Below are 21,365 nucleotides of genomic sequence, written 5' to 3' on the forward strand. Positions count from 1 at the left end.
GTGACAGAGCGAGACTCCGTCTATAAAACCCAACAAGCTTAAAAAGTCTTCAAGTGAAACAGCATGAAGCAAGAGACTTCGGATTTTATTGAAACGTAAAATTTAAAAACGCTGTGTTCTTTCCCTTTCCAAAGCATCTTTACAGATACTGATAGAATTTTTCCTTTCTCAAAAAACGTTATAAAGGATGAGATGACCTTTGCCATTCTTAAGGAAAATTAATACTATGTAGGCCTAGAGAGGTGAGTCATACATCTGGATTAAGGCAGAGCTTTGTTAAATTGCTGGACGGGATTCTTAAAAAAAAAAAAAATTACTACCTAAGAGAAATATAGTTTTTAAGGAATGCTGGCTTCTAAAATTTAGTGTTTGGTATAGCCTGATGCCAAGTATCAGAAAGAATTTTGACAAAAAAGGAAGAATTGGAATAAGTTGAGACAACCTTACCTGTTCTAGAATACTTTTAAAGGCAGCAAAACTGGTTGAATAGACTACAGAGTTGTTCATCTTCACAGGTATAAAAACCCTTTAAAAGTGTAATGAATTATGGAAATATAAGCAGTAAAGTATACCAGTTATTTGCAGAAGACTTGTGTCAATAACTATGAGACCTTAAATCAGTTCAATTTGTATACCTAAGGACAATCAGTGACTTCACTAAAGTCATTTACTTTGTGAGTCAATGGCAGAACTTATGGAAAATTGAGATCTATTGATTCCTCATCCAATTCATGGCCTCATATATTTTCCCAAATAATGTTAATGAGCCTGGCATATAAATTGGTATATAGTTTCCAATGCAGAGAATAAGATTATTTTGAGAGGAAAACTTTTGATGTGACCAACAGATCTGGGTCTTTCTTTACCTTTTTATGCTTCAAATTTATAAATCTAAAATTGCCTAGAAAATCCTGAAGAAGTATGTATCACATATATAGGAAAATGTGGTGATACATGATAGGGAAGTAATGTCTACACCACAAAAATGAATGCTACCTACCAAGGAGGTGGTTTTCACAGATTTTGATGTAACCATAGCCTGAGTCTCATCATTTTTCCAAATATAAAAAATGCTGCTACAAAATGTATATACATTAAATCATGTTTTATCAGCACCAATTATAACTGATTCATTATAGCATATACATTTTTTACTGTCACTGGAAAACAGAAAATGACCTTTTTTTCAGGCACAAGGGAAAGTTTTCTGTAGCTTTTGACTGTAACAACCCAGACATGAAACCTTAAATATTTTCTATTTAACTTGAAAAGAAAGGTTACAAAGTAGACCTTCGAATGAGTTTATGAACAGGAAATATGACCAGTTAAAATCTCAGATAAAGTTGCTATTGATGACTGGTTTTCCATCTTGGTCCTAATCAGAAACCTTCCTAGATCTTGCTGAGGAACAAGAGAATAAACTCTGCATCCCTGAAACTTCATCACCTCTCTTAGGCCAAGGGCTGACATTTAATACAAGTGTACTTCCTTTACATAATGACTATATTCTTGAAGTATATACAAATGACATTTTTTAAAAGCCAAGCAATATTTTAAGAAAGGTGCACATTATAAAGACATCTTTGGTAAATCTATTTTCTCATAATTGCACTTTAAAGCTGAACTTAATTAAATATCCTCAACATTTTTATTACTTATATTCTGTATAACTTGAAGGAGTTGAAGTGTTAATTAGGTTGGTGCAAGAGTAATTGTGGTTTTTGCCATTTTTTAAATGGTAAAAATGGTAAAAATCACAATTACTTTTGCAGCAACCCAATACTTGGTTTGCCTTTGAGTGACTCACACTGTGAGGGAAACAAAAATGAATAATAGTGCTTATCATACAAACATAGCTGAAAGATGAGACATGTTCTCAAATAATAACAATGACTGCATAGAGGAAGTGACAGTTAAAGTGCATGCAAGTTATTTAACAAAGTCAAATATTCAGACCAGCATCCTATATATAGTGCTACACTACGCTGTATATGAGAAAATTCATGCTGCTTGTCTCCCCTTTTTATTCATTTGTTCCACAGGTAGGTATTTTTTTAATAGCTTATTATGGACCAGACAAAAAAAAGCGCATGAGATGGTGACTGATAAGGAGAGAATGTAAATGTGGAGGGGGGACAAATGTAAGCAACAATATTCAGTTTAGCACAGTGTGATAAAAGCGATGTGTGTACTATTCCTACTTTTTTTTTTTTTTTTTTTTTAAGACAGAGTCTGGCTCTGTCACCCAGGCTGGAGTGCAATGGTGTGATCTCGGCTCACTGAAACCTCTGCCTCCTGGGTTCAAACGTTTCTCCTGCCTCAGCCTCCCGAGTAGCTGGGAATACAGGTGTGTGCCACCGCACCCAGCTAATTTTTGTATTTTTAGTGGAGATGGGGTTTCACCATTTCGGCCAGGATGGTTTTGATCTCTTGACCTTGTGATCTGCCCACCTCAGCCTCCCAAAGTTCTGGGATTACAGGCATGAGCCACCGTGCCCCGCCCTATTCCTACAATTTTAATTGCTCTTTATCCGACATAATTACACTTAAAATGAGGTACTTTTTGCTAGCAACTAAACATAGAGAAGGTCCTAGGATACCAAATAGACGGGAGTAGAAAATACTATGTGAGAGTTTGTGTTAAATAGTTCAGATAACAGTAATGATCTCTAGAAAACTTGCAGGACATGAGAATAGTCATTTGAGCTTGATTTTAAACATCGAGAGTGAGATGAAATAGAATTGTTGCCTTCTCTAAATACATTTTCATTTATACCAAATTAGACTTGACAAAAACTTTTTGGGAAAAATTGGGATAAAAAAATGAGTACTCCTCTCTATGTCCTGAGGATACCCAGGTTTATTTCTCCAGACTTGGACTTCCTAAATGCCAGATGAATATATTCAGCTGCCCAAGGACCTCTGGACTCAAATTTCTTGCCTGCACAGCATGCTCATCACCCGAGGTTGAACCTATCCTTTCCCTTCCTCCCAGTCCCCAAATCTGCTATCCTCTCCAGCATTCCCTCAGTCAATAACATCAACATAACCACCCTTCCCCAACATACTGCAATTACCCAAGCTGGAGACACAATCATTTTGATTCTTCCGTTTTACGTTGATTTTTCTTCCTAATGTGGTTATAGTGTTAAGACATTAGCTTATCAGCCACTGAAGAAAGGTCTTGCTTTCTGGTCATCGGAGCAAAATCTAAACTTCAGTTGCATCAAGAACTACAGGAACAGGAGACAGATGACTCAGTTCTAAAATGGCCATCATTAGCTCCTGTGGATTTCATTACAACTTGACTGAATTACCTGAGTACTTTGAACTAATTAGAAAATTAACTCACTTGAAAGGATAGTAAGGTATATGGAAGGATATTTGTTGGAGTTTAAACATGCAAGATGCTGTCTGAAAACTTTGAGAAGTACTTAGACCATACATGTGTTCAATTTCTCCATTTAGTACTTGTTCATGTGATTTCATTTGTTTACCTTTTGACAATTCAAAGTGATTATTTTCAATATCAGGCAATGCATGTACTTGAACTTCTCTTTAGTTCAGCAAAGCAGTCATTGGTGTGTCAAATATGGTGGAATCAGGGAAACACATTATTTCACTCCTAAATAGGATTTATCGGTTTTTTGTTTTTCTTCTGTTCGTTTTTTACTATCTCTAACAAATTAGAACTTGATATTTAAGATAACAGAGGTAACTTTACAAACCGCTGGAAAGACATTTTGATTTGACAATTTCTTGACTTTTTTTGCATACATTTTATGTGTGTATATGTGTGTATAGATATGGTGACTGTACCAATCAAGAAGAGGTGTTATTTAAAGTAACTGATTTTTTAACTTCAATTTTATCATGGAAACATCTGAAGGATAGTTAAAAACTGTAGTTATATCTGTTTTAGTCTGAGAGTATAATTAGCACATGTAAAAATTTCGAAGGAGATCTTACTAGTTTTGTACTTTGATCTTTGTTCTGGCTTATAAGTTGGCTAGTTTTATTGGTCACTCAATTAATGATGATGTCTCTGTTAAATACACATAAGCTACTAATGTGGTCATTTAGCCCCCCACGGAAGTCAGAAGATTGGACTAATTGTCCACTTAAAGGTGTAGCGAATTCTGATACTAGTATTTAATCAGTTGTGACTAAACTATCTAAATTTAACTCATATTAAAGACTTGGATAAAAATGAGAAAAAGTGTGCAAAAAATGTTTTCTATCTTTATTCTCAATAATTGGCACAGTGGTCAAAAAATGGAACTAAACGTTTCTGAATGAATGGAAAAGGCTTTACGGAGCTATTAAAGGATACATTATTATTTGTAACATATTGTACAATATCTGGATCTAAAGTTGAATTTTTTTTCCCATTTCCGGTGTCCCCCGATAAAAAAAATCACCACTAAGGCATTTGGTAAAAACTTTAAAATAGTTTAACTTTTAAAAACAAGGTTTAGCTGAAAGCAGATCTCACAGTTTGTGTACTGGAGAGGGGTAAAGCAGTATGTCAATCTCTTGCCAGGTCTTTTTTTTTTTTTTTTTTTTTTTTTTTTTAAGAGAAAAGTTTTTTAGTTTTCTAGGAGGAGTTAGTTAGACATAAATATCTCAAAACAATTTTAAATAATTAGGTGAACTTCACAGATTTTTCTTTTTTGTCAAGAAATTACATGTTGGAGTAGAGTTTATATTTTCTATTCTAGTACACGATGACCCTCCATTGTAAAAAAAAAAAAAGAAAGAAAGAAAAGCATACACAAAGTAGCAGAGACATTCATTTCTTTGAGTCACTAATAATTTCTGAAAGATGATAAATTCAAATCCTGTCCTTTTTCCTCAGGGAAAAAAATTAAGCATTCTGTTGGCTCTCCTCTGAATTATTTTAATAAAAAATAGAATGCTTTATTACTATTTGTGAACATAGAAAGTAAGTATTTGATTACACGGGAGGACTACTTTATAATTTCACTTCACGGATTCAAATGGGGAATTCTCAAGAATTTTAAACTCGATTTCAACATATGGGGGCTTATTTTGGATTTCTCGATTTGTTACGCGGCTTTCAGGTATATTTAAAAATCCAAGAAATGCAGGAGGTTTTAAAGAAATAACTAGCTGTGTGATTTCTGGCTCTGTCCAAAGGTTTGCTTTTACAGATTTCTTACTAATGTAGGTTTTCCTCATCTTAATTCTAAGCATATATTTGGTGATCTAAAGTTATAAAATCTAAAGCACAATTTAAATGATTAAACACTAAAGGTTCAAAGGGGGGAAAAAAGCTTAATCATGCCTTTGTAATGTGAATGGTAAAGACACCAATTATTGACTAGATGCAGCCGACTGTGAATGGACAGCCATGTTTAAAGAGAAGTTAACTATAAAGCAGGGAAGCGTCTCTGGTGAGTCAGAGAATTCGTAACTTGAGGAACTCCTAGTGGAAATGAAATGGAAAGACAGTTTCTTTCATCAGTGAGAAAACGTCTAGAAGGAAAAGAGGGTTAATAAAACTCACCAGAGAAACTTACTGATGATTCACAAATTAAATCAGTTTACGTCATACATTACACCCTTTGTATTACGTTAACCAACGAGCATACTAATCAGTATGGAAAATGCCGCTTTAACTTGCCTCAATTTCGTAATCGCCCGCCCCCGCCCCGCTTTGTAAATTCTCTAGACTCCAGCTTCTCGCTTGCTCACAGTCCATCCCCCAGCCTCACTCTTCCTGGCACTTAGGTGGCGGCTCAACAAACTTAGGTGAACTGAACAGAGCTGACAAGGCAATCTCAAGTTGCTGTCCTGGGAGTGGTGAGGCAAGGCACAAGAGAAAGGACTTCTAGTTCTTCCCACTGCCAGTGCAGCCCCCAGCATCACTTTCGGCCCCTTCGTGCCGGGGGCCGTGATTTGTGGGTGACCAAGTCCCTCGCTAGCCTGCAGTACTTCCGCTGGTGCAGTCATCTCCTTCCCCTCGCACTAAAACAATACCCTGGCCTCCTGCCAAACTCTTGAGCAGAGAGCAACTCTGGCTGTTTATGGCCCGGATTGGGTGCTGCAAGAGGCTTGGGCCGCTCTAAGTGTTAGCAGAGGCCCGGAGGAAAAGAAGAGGCCCAAGCTTTAAAACACTCCCTTCCTCCGCCCCCTCCCTTTTGTCCCAGACACCAAAACAAACGAGCTGATACACGTGTCCCTATGACTCTTGTTTACTATCAAGACTGCGCTGTGCGAGCGCCTCTGGGATATGTAGTCCAGCTCTTCCCCGGCCAGCAGTCTCCCACAGCCAAGGACCAAGGCTTGAGACTACGAACCCACAATCCATTTCGGGGACAAAGTTTGGCTCGGGTCCCCGGACTCTCGGCAATAGTCCAATCCGAAGCACTTACTCTTGTGATTGACATGCCATCTTCTCCAGTAAACACAACACAAAAGTCAATACATGCCCGCCCCCCGAGACGGACCACGGTACCACCCAATGGGAAAGGGGAAGAACCGAATGGCAGTTCTGCAGTCCAATAAGAGGGCGAAAGAGCTGGGCGGGGCTCAACCCCAAGGGGGTTGAGGGGAGGGGGAAGACGAAGCTTGAAAGACTTGGTAATGGCGACGGGTTTGGTAAGTAGGAAAGTTTCGGTTGAGGACTAAGAGCTGCCGCGGGAGCAGTAACCCGCGCGGGGGAGGCCGACGTCGGTCGGAGAGGGGGTACGAGAGCTGCTGGTGGTGTTGTCGTGGCCGGAGCGGCCCGCGCCTGGGCTGCCGGCACTTCGCGGCAGGTTTGTTGTCTTTCAGTTCGGGAAGAGGTGGGGGTGGGGAAGGGAGGGGCAGGAGCGCGGGGGATTGGGCAGACGGGAGGGCTCGGGTCCTCGTTCCTTCTCCTCGGAGGGTTGCCCTTGGGGTGGGGGCAGTTAACCGTTCGATTGGTGCCCGCGGCGAGCCCACCGGAGCAGCGTCTCCCGCGAGCTCACCTGGGCTTCGCGGCGGCGGCGCTAGGGGGTCTCGGGCGGGGGCCGGGAGGAGGCAGGGGGAGGGCGAAGTTCCGGGCCAGGTCGCGCGGTGGGTGGCCGGGCCGGGTGTGGAGATGGGGCGGGCCAGGGCGGGGGAAGGGGCCGACGCGGCGCCGGGGCTGCCCAGGAAAGTTTGACTTCAACTCCCTGTTTGTGGGCGGAGGGTCGGAGCTTGGCCAGGGGTGGGGGGCTGGCCGGAGGTGGGGGACCCCAGTGAGGCGCCGCCTCCTTCTGGACTGAGGGGGCTTCTGGCTGAGCTGAGGAGCTCGCGGAGCCGCTGGGCCCCGGGGCTCATTGTTACGCAGTTCGAATGAATGGGCTCCCAGGCGCCTGCGCGCTGGGGCTGAGCCGAGGGGAAAAACAAGCCCGGAGTCCGGGCTGCGGTCACATGATGGGGGGAAGGGAGGGGAACGCGATGAATGGCGAAAGAGGGTGGGGGATGGACTTGGCGTGAACCGGGAGGCACCGCTCTGTGTGACCCAAGGAGGAGGCTTGGCAGGCGATTCCAGTCTCCGCTTTTCAACCCATGCTGCCACCGCAGGCCGATTGAAACAAAACAAAACAAGCCAGGCGAAGTGGACAGCCAGGTTTTTGTAGCTTTAAATGCTGCGTGCTGTCTAGGGTGTTTCACTCTCCGCTGTGCACTCTACACTCGAGTTCATTCTTAGGGAGTTTTCAGCTACAGTCGTTTTTAGAAGGAGCACTGACAGCGAGGTAATACTCAAGTTTTCTGTTTGTTTTGTTTTTGGCTCATGGTGCCACTGGTGCCAGGACGAGAGGAGGCTTAGAAAAGGAGTTATACATACTGGGAAGCGATGGAGTCCTACTAACAGCTCGGATGGAGGCTTTAGCTTTATTAATACTTCCCCCTGAATAGCCGTAACCACTCCTAATAGTGGTTTTGATTTAAAGGTACTTTTTGAGAATTAGAATAATTTTAACATTGGAAATACTTTTCTGGTCATTTAACAGTGATCTAAATCTGCAATGTATGTCTTGTACTTTTGGGTTTTTTTGCTATTTTCCTTTATCTTGCAAATGAGTGTGGTAGAGTCGGTCATCTGTTCAGTTGCCTTGGTTAAACTCAGTTCTTGCAAGGTAGACAGTAGTTGACAAAATTTCAAGGAAATTTGAATTATATTGAGAATTAAATCCACTCCCTAAAGTTTTTGGGTTATGTTATACTTTTGAGGAGCCGTTTAACCACTTTAAAGCAAAATATTGTTTGTGCTTACTCGACTGATAAATTATAGAATGAAGTTTTGATTTCACTTTCTAGTTTCGTCTTAGTTTTGTAAACCTACTTATCTTTTCTGTCTCGAAAACCCTTCCTCTTTCTTAACTTCTCAAACTCCTAACTACATACCCTAGTTAAAAGGGTACCTTCTCCCAGGATTGCCCACCTACATGTCTCCGCTATCCTGTGTGCTTCACAGGGCATACCTCTCAGACTTCAAACATGATACTGTCACTGTAAGAGTTGTTTTCTTCACTATATACATATGTAATATATAAAATATATAACATATACATGTATATATATAAAATATATAAATATACAGGTATATATATAATATATAAATATACATGTATATATATATGTATATATTTTTTTTTTTTGAGAGGGAGTCTCGCTCTGTCGCCAGGCTGGAGTGCAGGGGTGCGATCTCGGCTCACTGCAACCTCCACCTTCTGGGTTCAAGCGATTCTCTTGCCTCAGCCTCCCGAGTAGCTGGGACTACAGGTGCGCGCCACCACTCTCAACTAATTTTTTTGTATTTTAATAGAAACGGGGTTTCACCATTTTGAGCAGGATGGTCTCAATCTCCTGACCTCGTGATCTGCCCGCCTCGGCCTCCCAAAGTGCTGGGATTACAGGTGTGAGCCACCGTGCCCGGCCTACTATATTTTAACTTCTTTGGATTCTTTCCTCACTAATCGAAGTGGCCAGTGAAGAAGGCATATGGCACGATGGCATGGACTTACTAAACTGCTCTGTGCTGAGGTTCTTCAGGGTGAATTGCAAGCTGGTGTTTTGTATATGTGTTTGAAATAAAAATACTGGTACTCCCCTCTCCACCCCATGCATACATTATCCATTAGAAGTTACTACTGTCCCGGCACGGTGTCTCACGCCTGTCCCAGCGCTTTGAGAGGCTGAGGCGGGTGGATCACCTGAGGTCAGGGGTTCAAGACCAGCCTCGCCAACGTGGTGAAATTGTCTATTAAAAGTACAACAGTTAGCTGGGCATGGTGGCGCACACCTGTAGTCCCAGCTGCTTGGGAGGCTGAGGCAAGGGAATCGCTTGAACCCGGGAGGCAGAGATTGCAGTGAGATAAGATCAGGCCACTGTACTCCAGCCTGAGCATCAGAACGAGACTTCCTCTCAAAAAAAAAAAAAAAAAAAAAAGTCAATGCCAGGAATTTTATGTCTGTTAAGTATGAAAATGAGTATTTACTTAGAATGGAAAAATAAATCACAATGAATTAAAAAAAAATTAAAGCTGCCAGATACCTGCTTATCACAAAATTCAGGGAAAAATGGCATACTCTAATATTCTTATTAATTGCCTGTATCAGTAACATTCACATTTTTCATATACTTATCAGCATTTACTTTGGTGCTTCATAATTTCTACTATCATTTTCTATAGAGAAACTAGAAACATAATTTTCTCCATAATTGTGGTTGAGTTTTTAAAAGTTATTGATCATAGCTTTAAAAAAAAGCTTTTCCCACAAGTTTTTATAGATAATGTAAAAATGTTTAGGAGTTTATCTTATACTTTTGAGGAGCCATTTAACCACTTTAAAGCAAAATATTGTTTGTGCTTACTCGACTGATAAATTATAGAATGAAGTTTTGATTTCACTTTCTAGTTTCATCTTAGTTTTGTAAACTCAATGAACCACATTATGGAGAAAATTATGTTTCTAGTTTCTCCATAGAAAATGATAATAGAAATTATGAAGCACCAAAGTTTAGGAAAACAAGTTTCATAAGAATTTTTAGATGATGTCGTTTTAATATGTGACTTATCTTATATGACTCATCTTAAATACTTACTTGAATTGACAGTACTCCTAAAACAGTTTGTGGATGACTGCTTCTGCTATTAATGGGTTTTCTATTGTCTTGATCAATATAGTATTTCATGTTGAATGAGCATGAAATTACTAAGAACTTGTATAGATGTGGATTGGGCAGTGTCTGTGGGATGTAATATCTTTTATACCTACAACAATTCTGATAGGTAGATAGGTACTAGTCCCATTTTTTTTTACTTATTTTTAAAAATTTTTTAGAGATGGGATCTTGCTATGTTGCCCTGGTTGGTCTTGAACTCCTGGCTCAAGCGATCTTCCTGTCTTGGCCTCCCAAAGTGCTGGCATTGCAGGCCTGAGTGACTGGGCCTGGCCACTAGTCTTATTTGCAAATTAAAAAAACAGGTCCAAATAAGAAAACAGGCCTAGAGATTTAATTGTTCAGGGCCATGAAAGTGGTAAGTGACCAAAATGAATCCACTAAGGGTTTTTGTTGTTGTTTTGTCTTTTCTTGTAGCCCTGTGGCAAACTAGAGTTGTAGACAAATACCTGTGAAATCTTTTGAAGTTTTGTTGAAAATACTCTAAAAGAACAGCATTACGGCCTCAGAGATGCTTTTGGTATAGGAAGTTGCATTTAATATACTTTGTTATGGAGGCTTGTTTTAGCGTGTAATTATGTAATCCATTTAAAATACCTCAGTTTCAGAGATAGAAATTAATTGCAAATTACCTTTTCTTCACCTACTCTTTGAAAACAATTTCAGCCTGTAGTCTGGACTGGTTATGGAAATCCTTCAGGATTAGGGGAGAGCATATAGAAGATCCTGCTGTGGATTCCATAATGATGATGGAAAAGTAAGGATTCAGGGAATAATAGGCACTTGAAAGCAGGAAGTAACCCATGCTGGCTTATACCTTTTGTCTTTTTTCCCTCTCAGCTCTCGCCTTCAAAAAGAAAATGATCCCATTTAGTCATCATAGTCCTGTTTTCCTCATCCATAATAATACTTTACTCACAGAGTTGTTCTGAGTTTAAAATAAAATTAGATGAAGTACATGGAAGTGCTGTGTAGGTAAGCATTTTGTAAAACTCAGTTTCCTTCTTCATTCATTGAGACTTAGGTTTTTCTAGTTCTCTCTTTCTCTCCTGTCTTAAGATTTTCTGGATATTTGCTTCTGGAAGTTTGCATACCAAAAGCAATGGGGCCTTCTAAGAAAGTAAAATTTGTGACACTGAACATGACATTTCAGAGTACAACTTCTGGAAAATAGTTACTGAGAATCACTGATCTAGTGAAGAGATGACATGTGCAGAGTTAACTAAAATACAAGGCAAGCTGTGTTGAATCTGATACCAAAGCAGTATACAAAAGCATGAATGAACAATAGGGTTAGCTCTACCAGGAGATATTTGAAAGAGGAGCTTGTTTATCAAAATGAGTATGTAATTGGTATAATATATGTAGGGGAGTAAGAAATGTAAGGGCTTCCCTGGTATTCCTTTATTGTATTGGAGACCTTGCTTTCTTTCTTCAGAATAGTTGAGAATAGAAGAGACAGAAAACTTCCATTTGTATATAGTTTTGAATTTTGTTTTCATGTATTGAACTCTCAGAATAGCCCTGTGAGGTAAGTAGAGGGACCGACCGTGAGTCTGAGATTGAGTGAGTGACCTGTCCCCGGTTACACAGCTAGTCAGAGTGAAACTGAAGTCTGTTGTCTTGAAGTGTAGCTTCTCTTACTGTATGGTAGCTTTACAGTAGCGGAACTTCAGTTTTCTCAGGACCAAACTTCTGATAGCCTTGAGCAATGAGAGGTGTGAACATATAGAACTTATATTCAGTAAATATTTATTTGGTTCTTTTGGTTATTTATAGGTAGCTCTGTTTTTTAAAATAATGTCTTTTTCCAACTTCATTTAAGGAGTTTTGGGATGGTGGTTGATAACTAAGACAAAGTGCTGAAGAAATGATAGAAGTTGCAAAGAGACGTTAGTGTACTATACTTGGTGAATGTTGGAAACTGCAGGACCTGCTGTAGGGAAGAAAAAAGTTCTAGCTGGAAAGAATGAGGAAACCAAAGAGCTCTGCAGAGGGAGGGGGAAGACAAGACAGACTGCAGCTGTGCTTCTGTGGACCCCAAGAACAGCACTGTTCATACACAGAGGATAGCTCTGAAGAGAGATACCTGTGTAGTGCAGCTTCTAAATTTCATAATAAAGGTAAAAATGGGAAATGTTTTCAGTTCAGATAAGGTTGACTGTGCAGCTCACATCTGTATGTGAAGCATAGTACGGATATTCATAAGGATTTTTAGTTATCAAAATAGGTTAAATTATATTCTGTATACTTAAGATGCCAGAAATACTTCTATGGAAAGAGTTAAAATCTCCTATCTAAACTGTTAATATTAGCTGTTTAAAGAACTCACATAGTATGACTAGTTTCTCTCTTAAGAGTTACTAAATAAGGAATCTGCACTGAGAACCATTGCAAAGGAAGCTGGAGACGGGTGGCTTTCATAGAGACTGGGAATGTGAGTGCTCTCTTTAAAAAAAAAAATACCCTCCTTAAAATATTATAGGTGTTCCTGCATACTCATACAGTATTTCAGTATGATTTTGTCCATAGACTCAAAGAGACTGTTTTAAAGTATAGTTCTGATCATGTCAGACCTCTTTTAAAAAAAAAAATCATCAGTGGTTCTTCATTGTCTGATAATTGCTAATCATAACACTAGCCACTGTACATTGAAAGTTTGCTTTGTGTTAGGCGCTATTCTGAGCATTTTACATGATCTCACTGAGTTTTTGTAGCAGCCTGTGAGGTAGGTACTTTTATTTCCATTTTATAAACAAGGCATGAAGATTTTAAGTAAATTATTTAGGGTACATAGCTAGCAAGTGGCAAATCTGGTATTTAAACTCAGGCAGCCTGATTTCAGAGCCCCTATTCTTGTCTCTAAATAAATAAATAGTTTTCCTAAACTACAATTGAAGACTCTGATCCTAGACTATAGTAGTAGTAGTATAGACATATAGTAGTAGTAGTAGTAGTAGTATAGCCTCAGTGTTCATGATCACATCACACACAAGGCCATCCTACTTTGTGGTAAAACTAGATTCTATAATCTGATCTCACTAGGACTTTGCCAGCTATATGAGTTTACTCATGTGAGTTTCTCTCATTGGGAGACCTCCCTCTCTTCTTCTTTTTTTTTTTTTTTTTTTGAGACGGAGTCTTGCTCTGTCGCCCAGGCTGGAATGCAGTGGCGCAATCCCAGCTCACTGCAAGCTCTGCCTCCCAGGTTCACGCCATTCTCCTGCCTCAGCCTCCCGAGTAGCTGGGACTACAGGCCCCCGCCACCATGCCCGGCTAATTTTTTGTATTTTTAGTAGAGACAGGGTTTCACCATGTTAGCCAGGATGGTCTCTATCCCCAGACCTCGTGATCTGCCCGCTTCAGCCTCCCAAAGTGCTGGGATTACAGGCGTGAGCCACCGCACCCGGCTTTTTTTCTTTTTTCATTTTTTTTTTTTCGGAAATGGAGTCTCGCTCTGTTGCCCAAGCTGTAGTGCAGTGGTGCGATCTCGGCTCACTGCAACCTCTGTCTCCCGGGTTCAAGCGATTCTCCTGCCTCAGGTTGCTGAGTAGGTTGGATTACAGGCACGTGCCACCATACCTGGCTAATTCTTGTATTTTTAGTAGAGACTGGGTTTCACCATGTTGGTCAGGCTGGTCTGGAACTCCTGACCTCGTGATCCGCCCTCCTCGGCTTCCCAAAGTGCTGGGATTACAGGCGTGAACCACTGATCTAGCCCCTTGTTTTCTTTTAACCCATTCATAGCCAAGTCCTGCTCTGTAGAACTATGGTCATTTGCTTATATCTTTCCACTAAAGTCAGACTCATGATGAATTGTTCATTAGTGAGATCCAGCATTGCAACTAATACAATGCCCTGTACATAGTATTTATTAAATAAATGATTTTTTTAATAAGTAGGAATTTAGCAACCATTTTTAGCCCAGTGTATCTCAGTATTCTGCACCTGGAAACAAAAACTAGTGCACAAAGCCATACCCCACACCAAACAGATCAGATCCTCTGGGGATGGGGCCTGGACAACATTTTTTTAAGCATATGTATGATTTCGTGTGCCACAGAGTAGAGTTGAGAATCACTGATGAAATTAAATTTGCTCCATTTTTTTTTTTTTTTTTTTTTCAGGGAGAGAGTGGAGGCTCAAAATCGTGATTTCATACTTGAGAAATAGATTTGTGTTACACATTTTCTCTAGTCGCTAGTTCTGTGGGGGAAATTGTTATATCCCAGCATATTTGCTGTAACTATATGCTAAGACTGATTGTGATCAGTACATTGTACTAAACTGGAGAAGCGTTAATTTCTTCCAAATTTCATCTTTTAGGGGCCTGAAGTAATGGCATGATACATGATTTTTATGGAGATGTGCTGGATGACTTGTCATAATATCTCCTAGGGAGGAGACTGTTGAAACTGAATAGCTATCTGGTTTCCACCTGTTAACTATGTATTTTCAGTAACTGTTCTATTTAGGACATTACAGACCCAAAGTATGTTTAATATTGCCCTATGTCTGGGGATAAAAAAATTTCAAAAGACATCATTTTACACTTTTTTCACTATTTCATTTCATCTTCACAACTACTATCAGAGGAGAGTAGGGCAGGTATCATTAGCTCTATTTTACAGATGAAGAGAAACTCAGTCACTTAGGTCATATATTTGGTAAGTGATCAAGCTGGAATCAAAACCCGTTTCCTTACATCTAACCCAGTGCCCTTTTTGCTACACCATAATAGTAGCAAATTGTATAGTCAGTATTGAGCAAGGCTCTAAAGCAGTGCCCAGGCTAAGGGTTATTTTTGAGGGATATAGGCAGATAGCATCCAAAACAGAATATTAGACATACAGTAAGGCAATATGCATGCAGTTGGGCTATATGTCAAGAACCCTGTATCTAGCAATCTAAAATAATCAGATGTAAGCAAATACTTTTAAAAAATAAGAATATAAATTCAGTGTTTAGAAGAGTGAAGAAACTGGGAATAGCATATTCAGTAGTAGAGGGGATAAGTGAATTTCGGTACATCCTTCTGATGTATATTTAACCATTTAGAGCTTTGAAAAAATAACATAGGAAAATGCTTATGAACTTATATTAGGCCAAAAGGTATCAAACTATAATATGAAATATGAAGAAAAACATGATTGAGTATATGTGTACATGAAGAAGAAATTGGATTGTAATACATCAAAATGTTAAAAGTATCTAAGTCTGGTTGGTGGGGTTAGAAGTAATCATATTCCTTTTTTTCCAAAAAATTTTTTTTTCCCATTTTTTTTGCACAGTGATTATATTTTCTAGTCAGGAATACATTTCAAAACCAAAAAGATCATGAAAAAGTCTTCGTAGAAAGAAATTTATCAGTGTCATCGGTGTTTATTGGTAATTAACATCATGACTTAGAAAGCTTATAAATACTAAGTGATTAACATTTTTTCAGTGCAGTTTTGATCAGCCTGCACTGGGGTGCTTGACTTTCAGTGACTTTTAACAGCAATATATTTTATTGCTTTATTTTGAGGAAAAATATGTTGTTGCAAAAGTCAGGATTTTTTTGTGTATTTCATATTCACTCATTAGAACTTTTTCTTTAAGAGGGGGGGTCTTGCTACATTGCCCAGGCTGGATTCCAACGCATAGGCTGAAGTTGTCGTCCCCCTTCAGTCTACCCTAAGTAGCTGGAACTATAGGCATGAGCTACTGCATCAGGCTAGAACTTTTTTAAAAAATGGAATTTAGACTAGAGCCTGAGAAATCAGAAAAATCTTACCATTGTTGCTTATGTTAAATAAAGAACAAATTCGATCATTGTCCAAAGGGTGAAATAAAAGAGACAACCACATTTTCCTTTCATAATAATATTTAGTTGTTGGATTTTGCTGAGAAATTATTTAAATATATTAACCCATATTCTCTTCCTTGTGATAATTTTGTAGGCTTGCAGGTAGATGTACTAGTTGTTTAAATTTCCCATGATGATTATTCATCTTTCTATACATAATATCCTATTCAGAATGACAGGTATCTTTTATTATGGCTAGGTCCCAAATTTTCATTAAGAAAACCTAAGAACATTTTTATTTTTATGAGAATTGTAATATATGACCATTTTAAGAAACTCTTAAATGTTATTTAGAAAATGTACTTTTTTTGGCCAGGTGCGGTGGCTCATGCCTGTAATCCCAGCACTTTGGGAGGCCGAGGCGGGTGGATCACCTGAGATCAGGAGTTTGAGACCAGCCTGGCCAACATGGTGAAACCCTGTCTTTACTAAAAATACAAAAAATTAGCTGGGTGTGGTGGCACGCGCCTGTAATCCCAGCTACTAGGGAGGGTTAGGCAGGAGAATCGCTTGAACCCAGGAGGCAGAGGTTGCAGTGAGCCGAGATTGTGCCACTGCACTCCAGCCTGGGTGACAGAGCGAGACTCTGTCTCAAAAAAAAGAAAATGTATTTTTTTTAAGTGTGCTGAAGTAGTTCACTTTCAGAATGAAGAAACAAAATAAAAAACACAGTAAACAGAGACATTAAAATAGAATCTTTAAAAAAGGACAAAATAGAATATTCTTCCAGTTTTTTTTAACTTTTATTAAGGAAAGTTTTTAAATTTCCTTTTGAATTTGAAGGTACAAGTGAAAAAAAGAGTCCTATTAGTCTCAGTTTTTGCATCTGAAAGGACGGTTACTAGGTTAAATAAAAGTATATACAATGCCATTTTTCCTCAGCAGAAAAGACTTTTTTTTATAATTCAAGATATTAATCTTTTGGGATTGAGATGTGATTTAGTGCTGAGTATTCAGTTGTAGGCCAAGATGTTAAGGAGTCATCCGGGTCTAAAGGATTTGAGGGAGCTATAAATGGCAGTGTATGATTAAGTTAAAATCTAACACTGTGGCCGGGCGTGGTGGCTCACGCCTGTAATCCCAGCACTCTGGGAGGCCCAGGTGGGCGGATATCTTGAGGTCAGGAGTTCAAGACCAGCCTGGCCAACCTGACCAAACCCCATCTCTACTAAAAATACAAAAATTAGCTGGGCGTGGTGGCATGTGCCTGTAATCCCCCCTACTTAGGTGGCTGAGGCGGGAGAATCGCTTGAACCCAGGAGGTGGAGTTTGTAGTGAGCCGAGATCACGCCACTGCACTGCAGTCTGGGTGACAGAGTGTGACTATGTCTCAAAAAAAAAACAAAACAACATTGTCATGTCTCTGATTTATTTTAGGTTTGTGTACTGCCCAAATTGCATGGCTTGACATCATTTCTTAATGTCGTTTTTATTTTAAGTCAGAGCACCATAACATGGTGTGGGAAGTGAAGACAAATCAGATGCCTAATGCAGTACAGAAACTCCTGTTGGTGATGGACAAGAGAGCCTCAGGAATGAATGACTCATTGGAGTTGCTGCAGTGTAATGAGAATTTGCCATCTTCACCTGGATATAACTCCTGTGATGAACACATGGAGCTTGGTAAGCAAAATTAAAAGTTATATAGAAATCTCACTAAGATTCAGATAAATTTTTCTACTTAGCCCGCTTCTCCACCAACCTTGACTGGCTAGAAAGGGATATGAAGTATTTGTATATTAGGAATTTTCAGCATTCTTTTATTGCTTTTAAAATACTACTTAAAACCAACATGAGTTGGGCTATTTATGGTTATCGTAGACACTCATTTACAGATTGTTAAATTAAACTACTTTACTTTGTGTGTAAAGATTGGACCCCACTCGTGGCTTTTCGAAAGATGCTACTTTTGAAATATACTTGAGAGAGCTCAGTAAAATATGCTTAGCCACTCTTCGTGGCAGATTTGCTGGTATGATGTGGAAATTACAGTGGACCCTTGAAACTTGAGGATCTGACATTTATGGTTGTTACTATTGCTAAACTACTCCTGGAGATATGTGACCTTTAGAAATGTGTAAGTTTGTTGAGGTGTGTTTTTGAATTGTATTGCTTCGAGGCTGGTGTTCAGGAGTATGGAGCTAATGAGTCACCTTGGCTTGCTGCCCAGCTTTTCAGCTTGGCTTTGCCCCCATTTAATATATGGGGGTTTCCTTCATGTTTATAAAAACCTGGGGAGAAGATACAGCTGTCTTAATTTTACAAATGATGAAATGGAGGAGATTATGTACTATGGTAATGTTTGGAAATTTAGAGATCTTAAGCTCTTGGGACACATAACCTGCTTGAATGCCAAGGATTTTCTGGACCCTAGTATTTATTGAGTACTGGTTACTTTTGAGCAAGGAGTGCCATTTTAATCAGGTAGTTGATCTTCCTCAGTTTTTGGTTTAAGGAGGAACTCAGAAACTTAGGGCCGAGGGGAGTATAAATAACATGCCCCTTCCACCTATGACTTCGTTTAAAAAGTAATTTCCTGAACTTCAGAAACAGAAATGAACCCTTTGCAGTAAATAAATGTTGGTCAAAGGCAGTGAGGGAAAGGAAATAGCTATATCAGCATGAAAATTGTAGGGTACAATTATTTTAAATTAGTGTGATGTTCTAGAACTCCTGGCTCCTTCATGACTCCATGAAAGAAGTCAGTTTTTACGAATGGATATCCCGAGTCAGTACTTCTAATTAAAACATTTCAGTTTGGCTTGGCATGATGGTTCACGCTAGTAATCGCAGCATTTTGGGAGGACAAGGTGGGAGGAGTTCAAGACCAGCCTGGTCAACGTAGTGAGATATCATCTCTACAAAAATTTTCTTTAAAAATTAGCTGGGCATGGTGGGTACATGCCTGTAGTCCTAGCTACTTGAGAGGCAGAGGCGTGAGGATCATTTGAGCCCAGGGGTCCAAGGCTGCAGTGAGCTATAATTGTACCACTGCACTCCAGCCTGGGCAACAGAGTAAGACCCTATCTCAAAAAAAACAATTTTTTTTTTTTTTTAAGATAGGACATTTCGGTTTTAGTAGACTATTCTGGAATATTTGCCTGAATAGGAGTTATACATACTTTTATAGTGACATTTAGGAGACTAGAAATTTTCTTGACTTGTATATTTAAGGGACCCAATAGGTTTGTGGAGTTTGTAGGTATGTGTTTCATGGAGAGTTTTTTTTTTTAAGCCTTCAAGATGCTTTTTCTTCCCTACTACATACACACATACATACAGACATATATATGATTTTTTTAAAAGAATATATATATAATTTTTTTTAAGAATTCAGTATTTTGGAATTCATGTTCCTTATAGTGCTTGGTGTGTGCATGAGTGGTACTTGGGTAATATTTCCAGTCATCTTATGGGGAGCTGAAAGGGTATCATGAATTGCCTTTTAGGAATGCACTTATAGGAAAAAATAACCGATAAATAACCAGTAAATATTAACAAGTTCAGAATTTATTAGTAAAAAGAAATACTTTAACACAGAGTTGTGTAAGTAGTAGCTAAATATTTATGTGATCTATATTATCATTATGGAAATTATTGTTTTCATTATAGTCTGTATAACAGGTTATTAAAGTATGTGAGTAATAAGTCCATATTGCACACATAAAATGCCTTTTTCTTCATTAACTTGTTAATGTAAAAATATCTCAGTGGCATATGGATCACTCCTAGGTGAGGTACAAAACACTAGGGGGAATAAGAAGCAGAAAACACAAACCAAACCATGTTTTTCCAGTCTGTGAACAGAATGTTAAATTTATGATTTTCCTCTCTCAAAATTAATTAGCTAAAATTGAGGACTTCTCTTTTAACTGCAGTTATAATATTGTTCCTTGTATTAGTAATTTCCTTTTTATGATTTTGAGTGTGCTTATTTGCAGATGACCTTCCTGAACTTCAGGCAGTTCAAAGTGATCCTACCCAATCTGGCATGTACCAGCTGAGTTCAGATGTTTCACATCAAGAATACCCAAGATCATCTTGGAACCAAAATACCTCAGACATACCAGAAACTACTTACCGTGAAAATGAGGTGGACTGGCTAACAGAATTGGCTAATATCGCGACCAGTCCACAAAGTCCACTGATGCAGTGCTCATTTTACAATAGGTAGGAGCATTTATTATATTTTTATTGAAACATTCTATCATTACACAAAGGTTTTATTTAAAAATTTTTCTAGTTTAAAAGTAGTAATACTTTAAATTATTAGAATTTAAGTCATTAGAATTAAGCTCCTTATCTAATGATCAAAGACTTATTTCACTCACTACCATGATTTCATATTTTGAGAATTAGAAAAAGGTGATAAAGAGAACCATAGATTAAAAAAATTTGTAAATGTTTAAAATAAATTAGACCATGAAATACTTTTACTATACATTTCTACATGTAGAAATGAAAATTGTATTTCTCTGAGGAAGCAGAGTTGTAATCAAGATTATATTTTAAACTTTTATCAACCTTTAGTTGGGTTCCTTTTGGTCTAGGTTTATTTCTTCCATAGTTTATGTGGCCTTACATTATTTGCCTGTTTGCTAATTCTAAAATTTGCTAATATTAAAATCTTAAACTTACAAAAGTGGGTTCCCATTGGTAAAAATCACTGTTTCATATATCCAGACAGAGTTTAAGAAAATGAGTGGTTGTGCTATGAAATTATGGAAGCTTCCAGCTAATATGCCTAGGGAGACCTAAGTGGAAAACACTTCATTATTTATCCCTAAAAAGAAATGGATAAATATGACAGTTTATAAGGGAGAGAAATGCCCATATTTGCACACCTGTGAGTGGAAAATGATAGACCAGAGTTTTATACTAGGTAATGTAGGAATAACTGTAAATTTTGTTAGTGCTCTTGAGTGTAATGCATTGCTAAAGAATAAACTTATTAGGTGTGAAATCTCACTTTTCTTGTAACCCATTAAGTTGTGTTGCTTTTCTTACATTTAGCAGGATATTGATCTTGACTAGAGCAAATTGAATTTAATTAACTTCAGTTTAATTCCGTGTTCGTTTCCACAGGAAAGAAAACTTCCTTTCAGGGTTGTTATTTCCTTTATAGTCCTAGTTTTCATTGTAATCTTAATAGTCAAAAAGCTAAAAATTCTTTTATTTATTTTTTTAAAAAAACCTGATTTAACTATTGGATTTTTTTTTCTTTCTCTAGAGATAATACTTTTTTTTCACTTTTTACAGCAGAGTCATAGGATTAATAATAACAGTTTATGGAAAGTGAGTAAACCCTTCAGAAGAAAATCAGTGTAAATAAAAACATAAGACATAAGGAAAGGAGTA

The 21,365-nt window shown here is 38.4% G+C and overlaps 1 protein-coding gene across 5 annotated transcripts in view; it reads left to right on the forward strand.

Annotated features, from left to right (window-relative positions):
• Nucleotides 1-2,055: 2,055 nt before the first annotated feature.
• The window catches only part of HBP1 (HMG-box transcription factor 1), a 38,021-nt gene continuing 18,711 nt past the window's right edge, over nt 2,056-21,365 (forward strand). Inside the window, exons 1-3 of one of the 5 annotated variants that reach the window (XM_024929725.3) lie at nt 2,056-6,782; nt 17,451-17,630; nt 19,949-20,177. In XM_024929725.3, the coding sequence (XP_024785493.1) occupies nt 17,462-17,630; nt 19,949-20,177 (398 nt within the window). In that variant the 5' untranslated portion in view covers nt 2,056-6,782; nt 17,451-17,461. Of the gene's footprint in view, nt 6,783-7,467; nt 7,728-17,446; nt 17,631-19,948; nt 20,178-21,365 lie in introns of those variants that run through there. The other 4 variants (XM_003811200.8, XM_055114811.1, XM_003811201.5 and 1 more) reach the window with 4 other exon arrangements.

This window comes from Pan paniscus, chromosome 6, assembly GCF_029289425.2.
Source record: "Pan paniscus chromosome 6, NHGRI_mPanPan1-v2.0_pri, whole genome shotgun sequence".
NCBI lineage: Eukaryota > Metazoa > Chordata > Mammalia > Primates > Hominidae > Pan > Pan paniscus.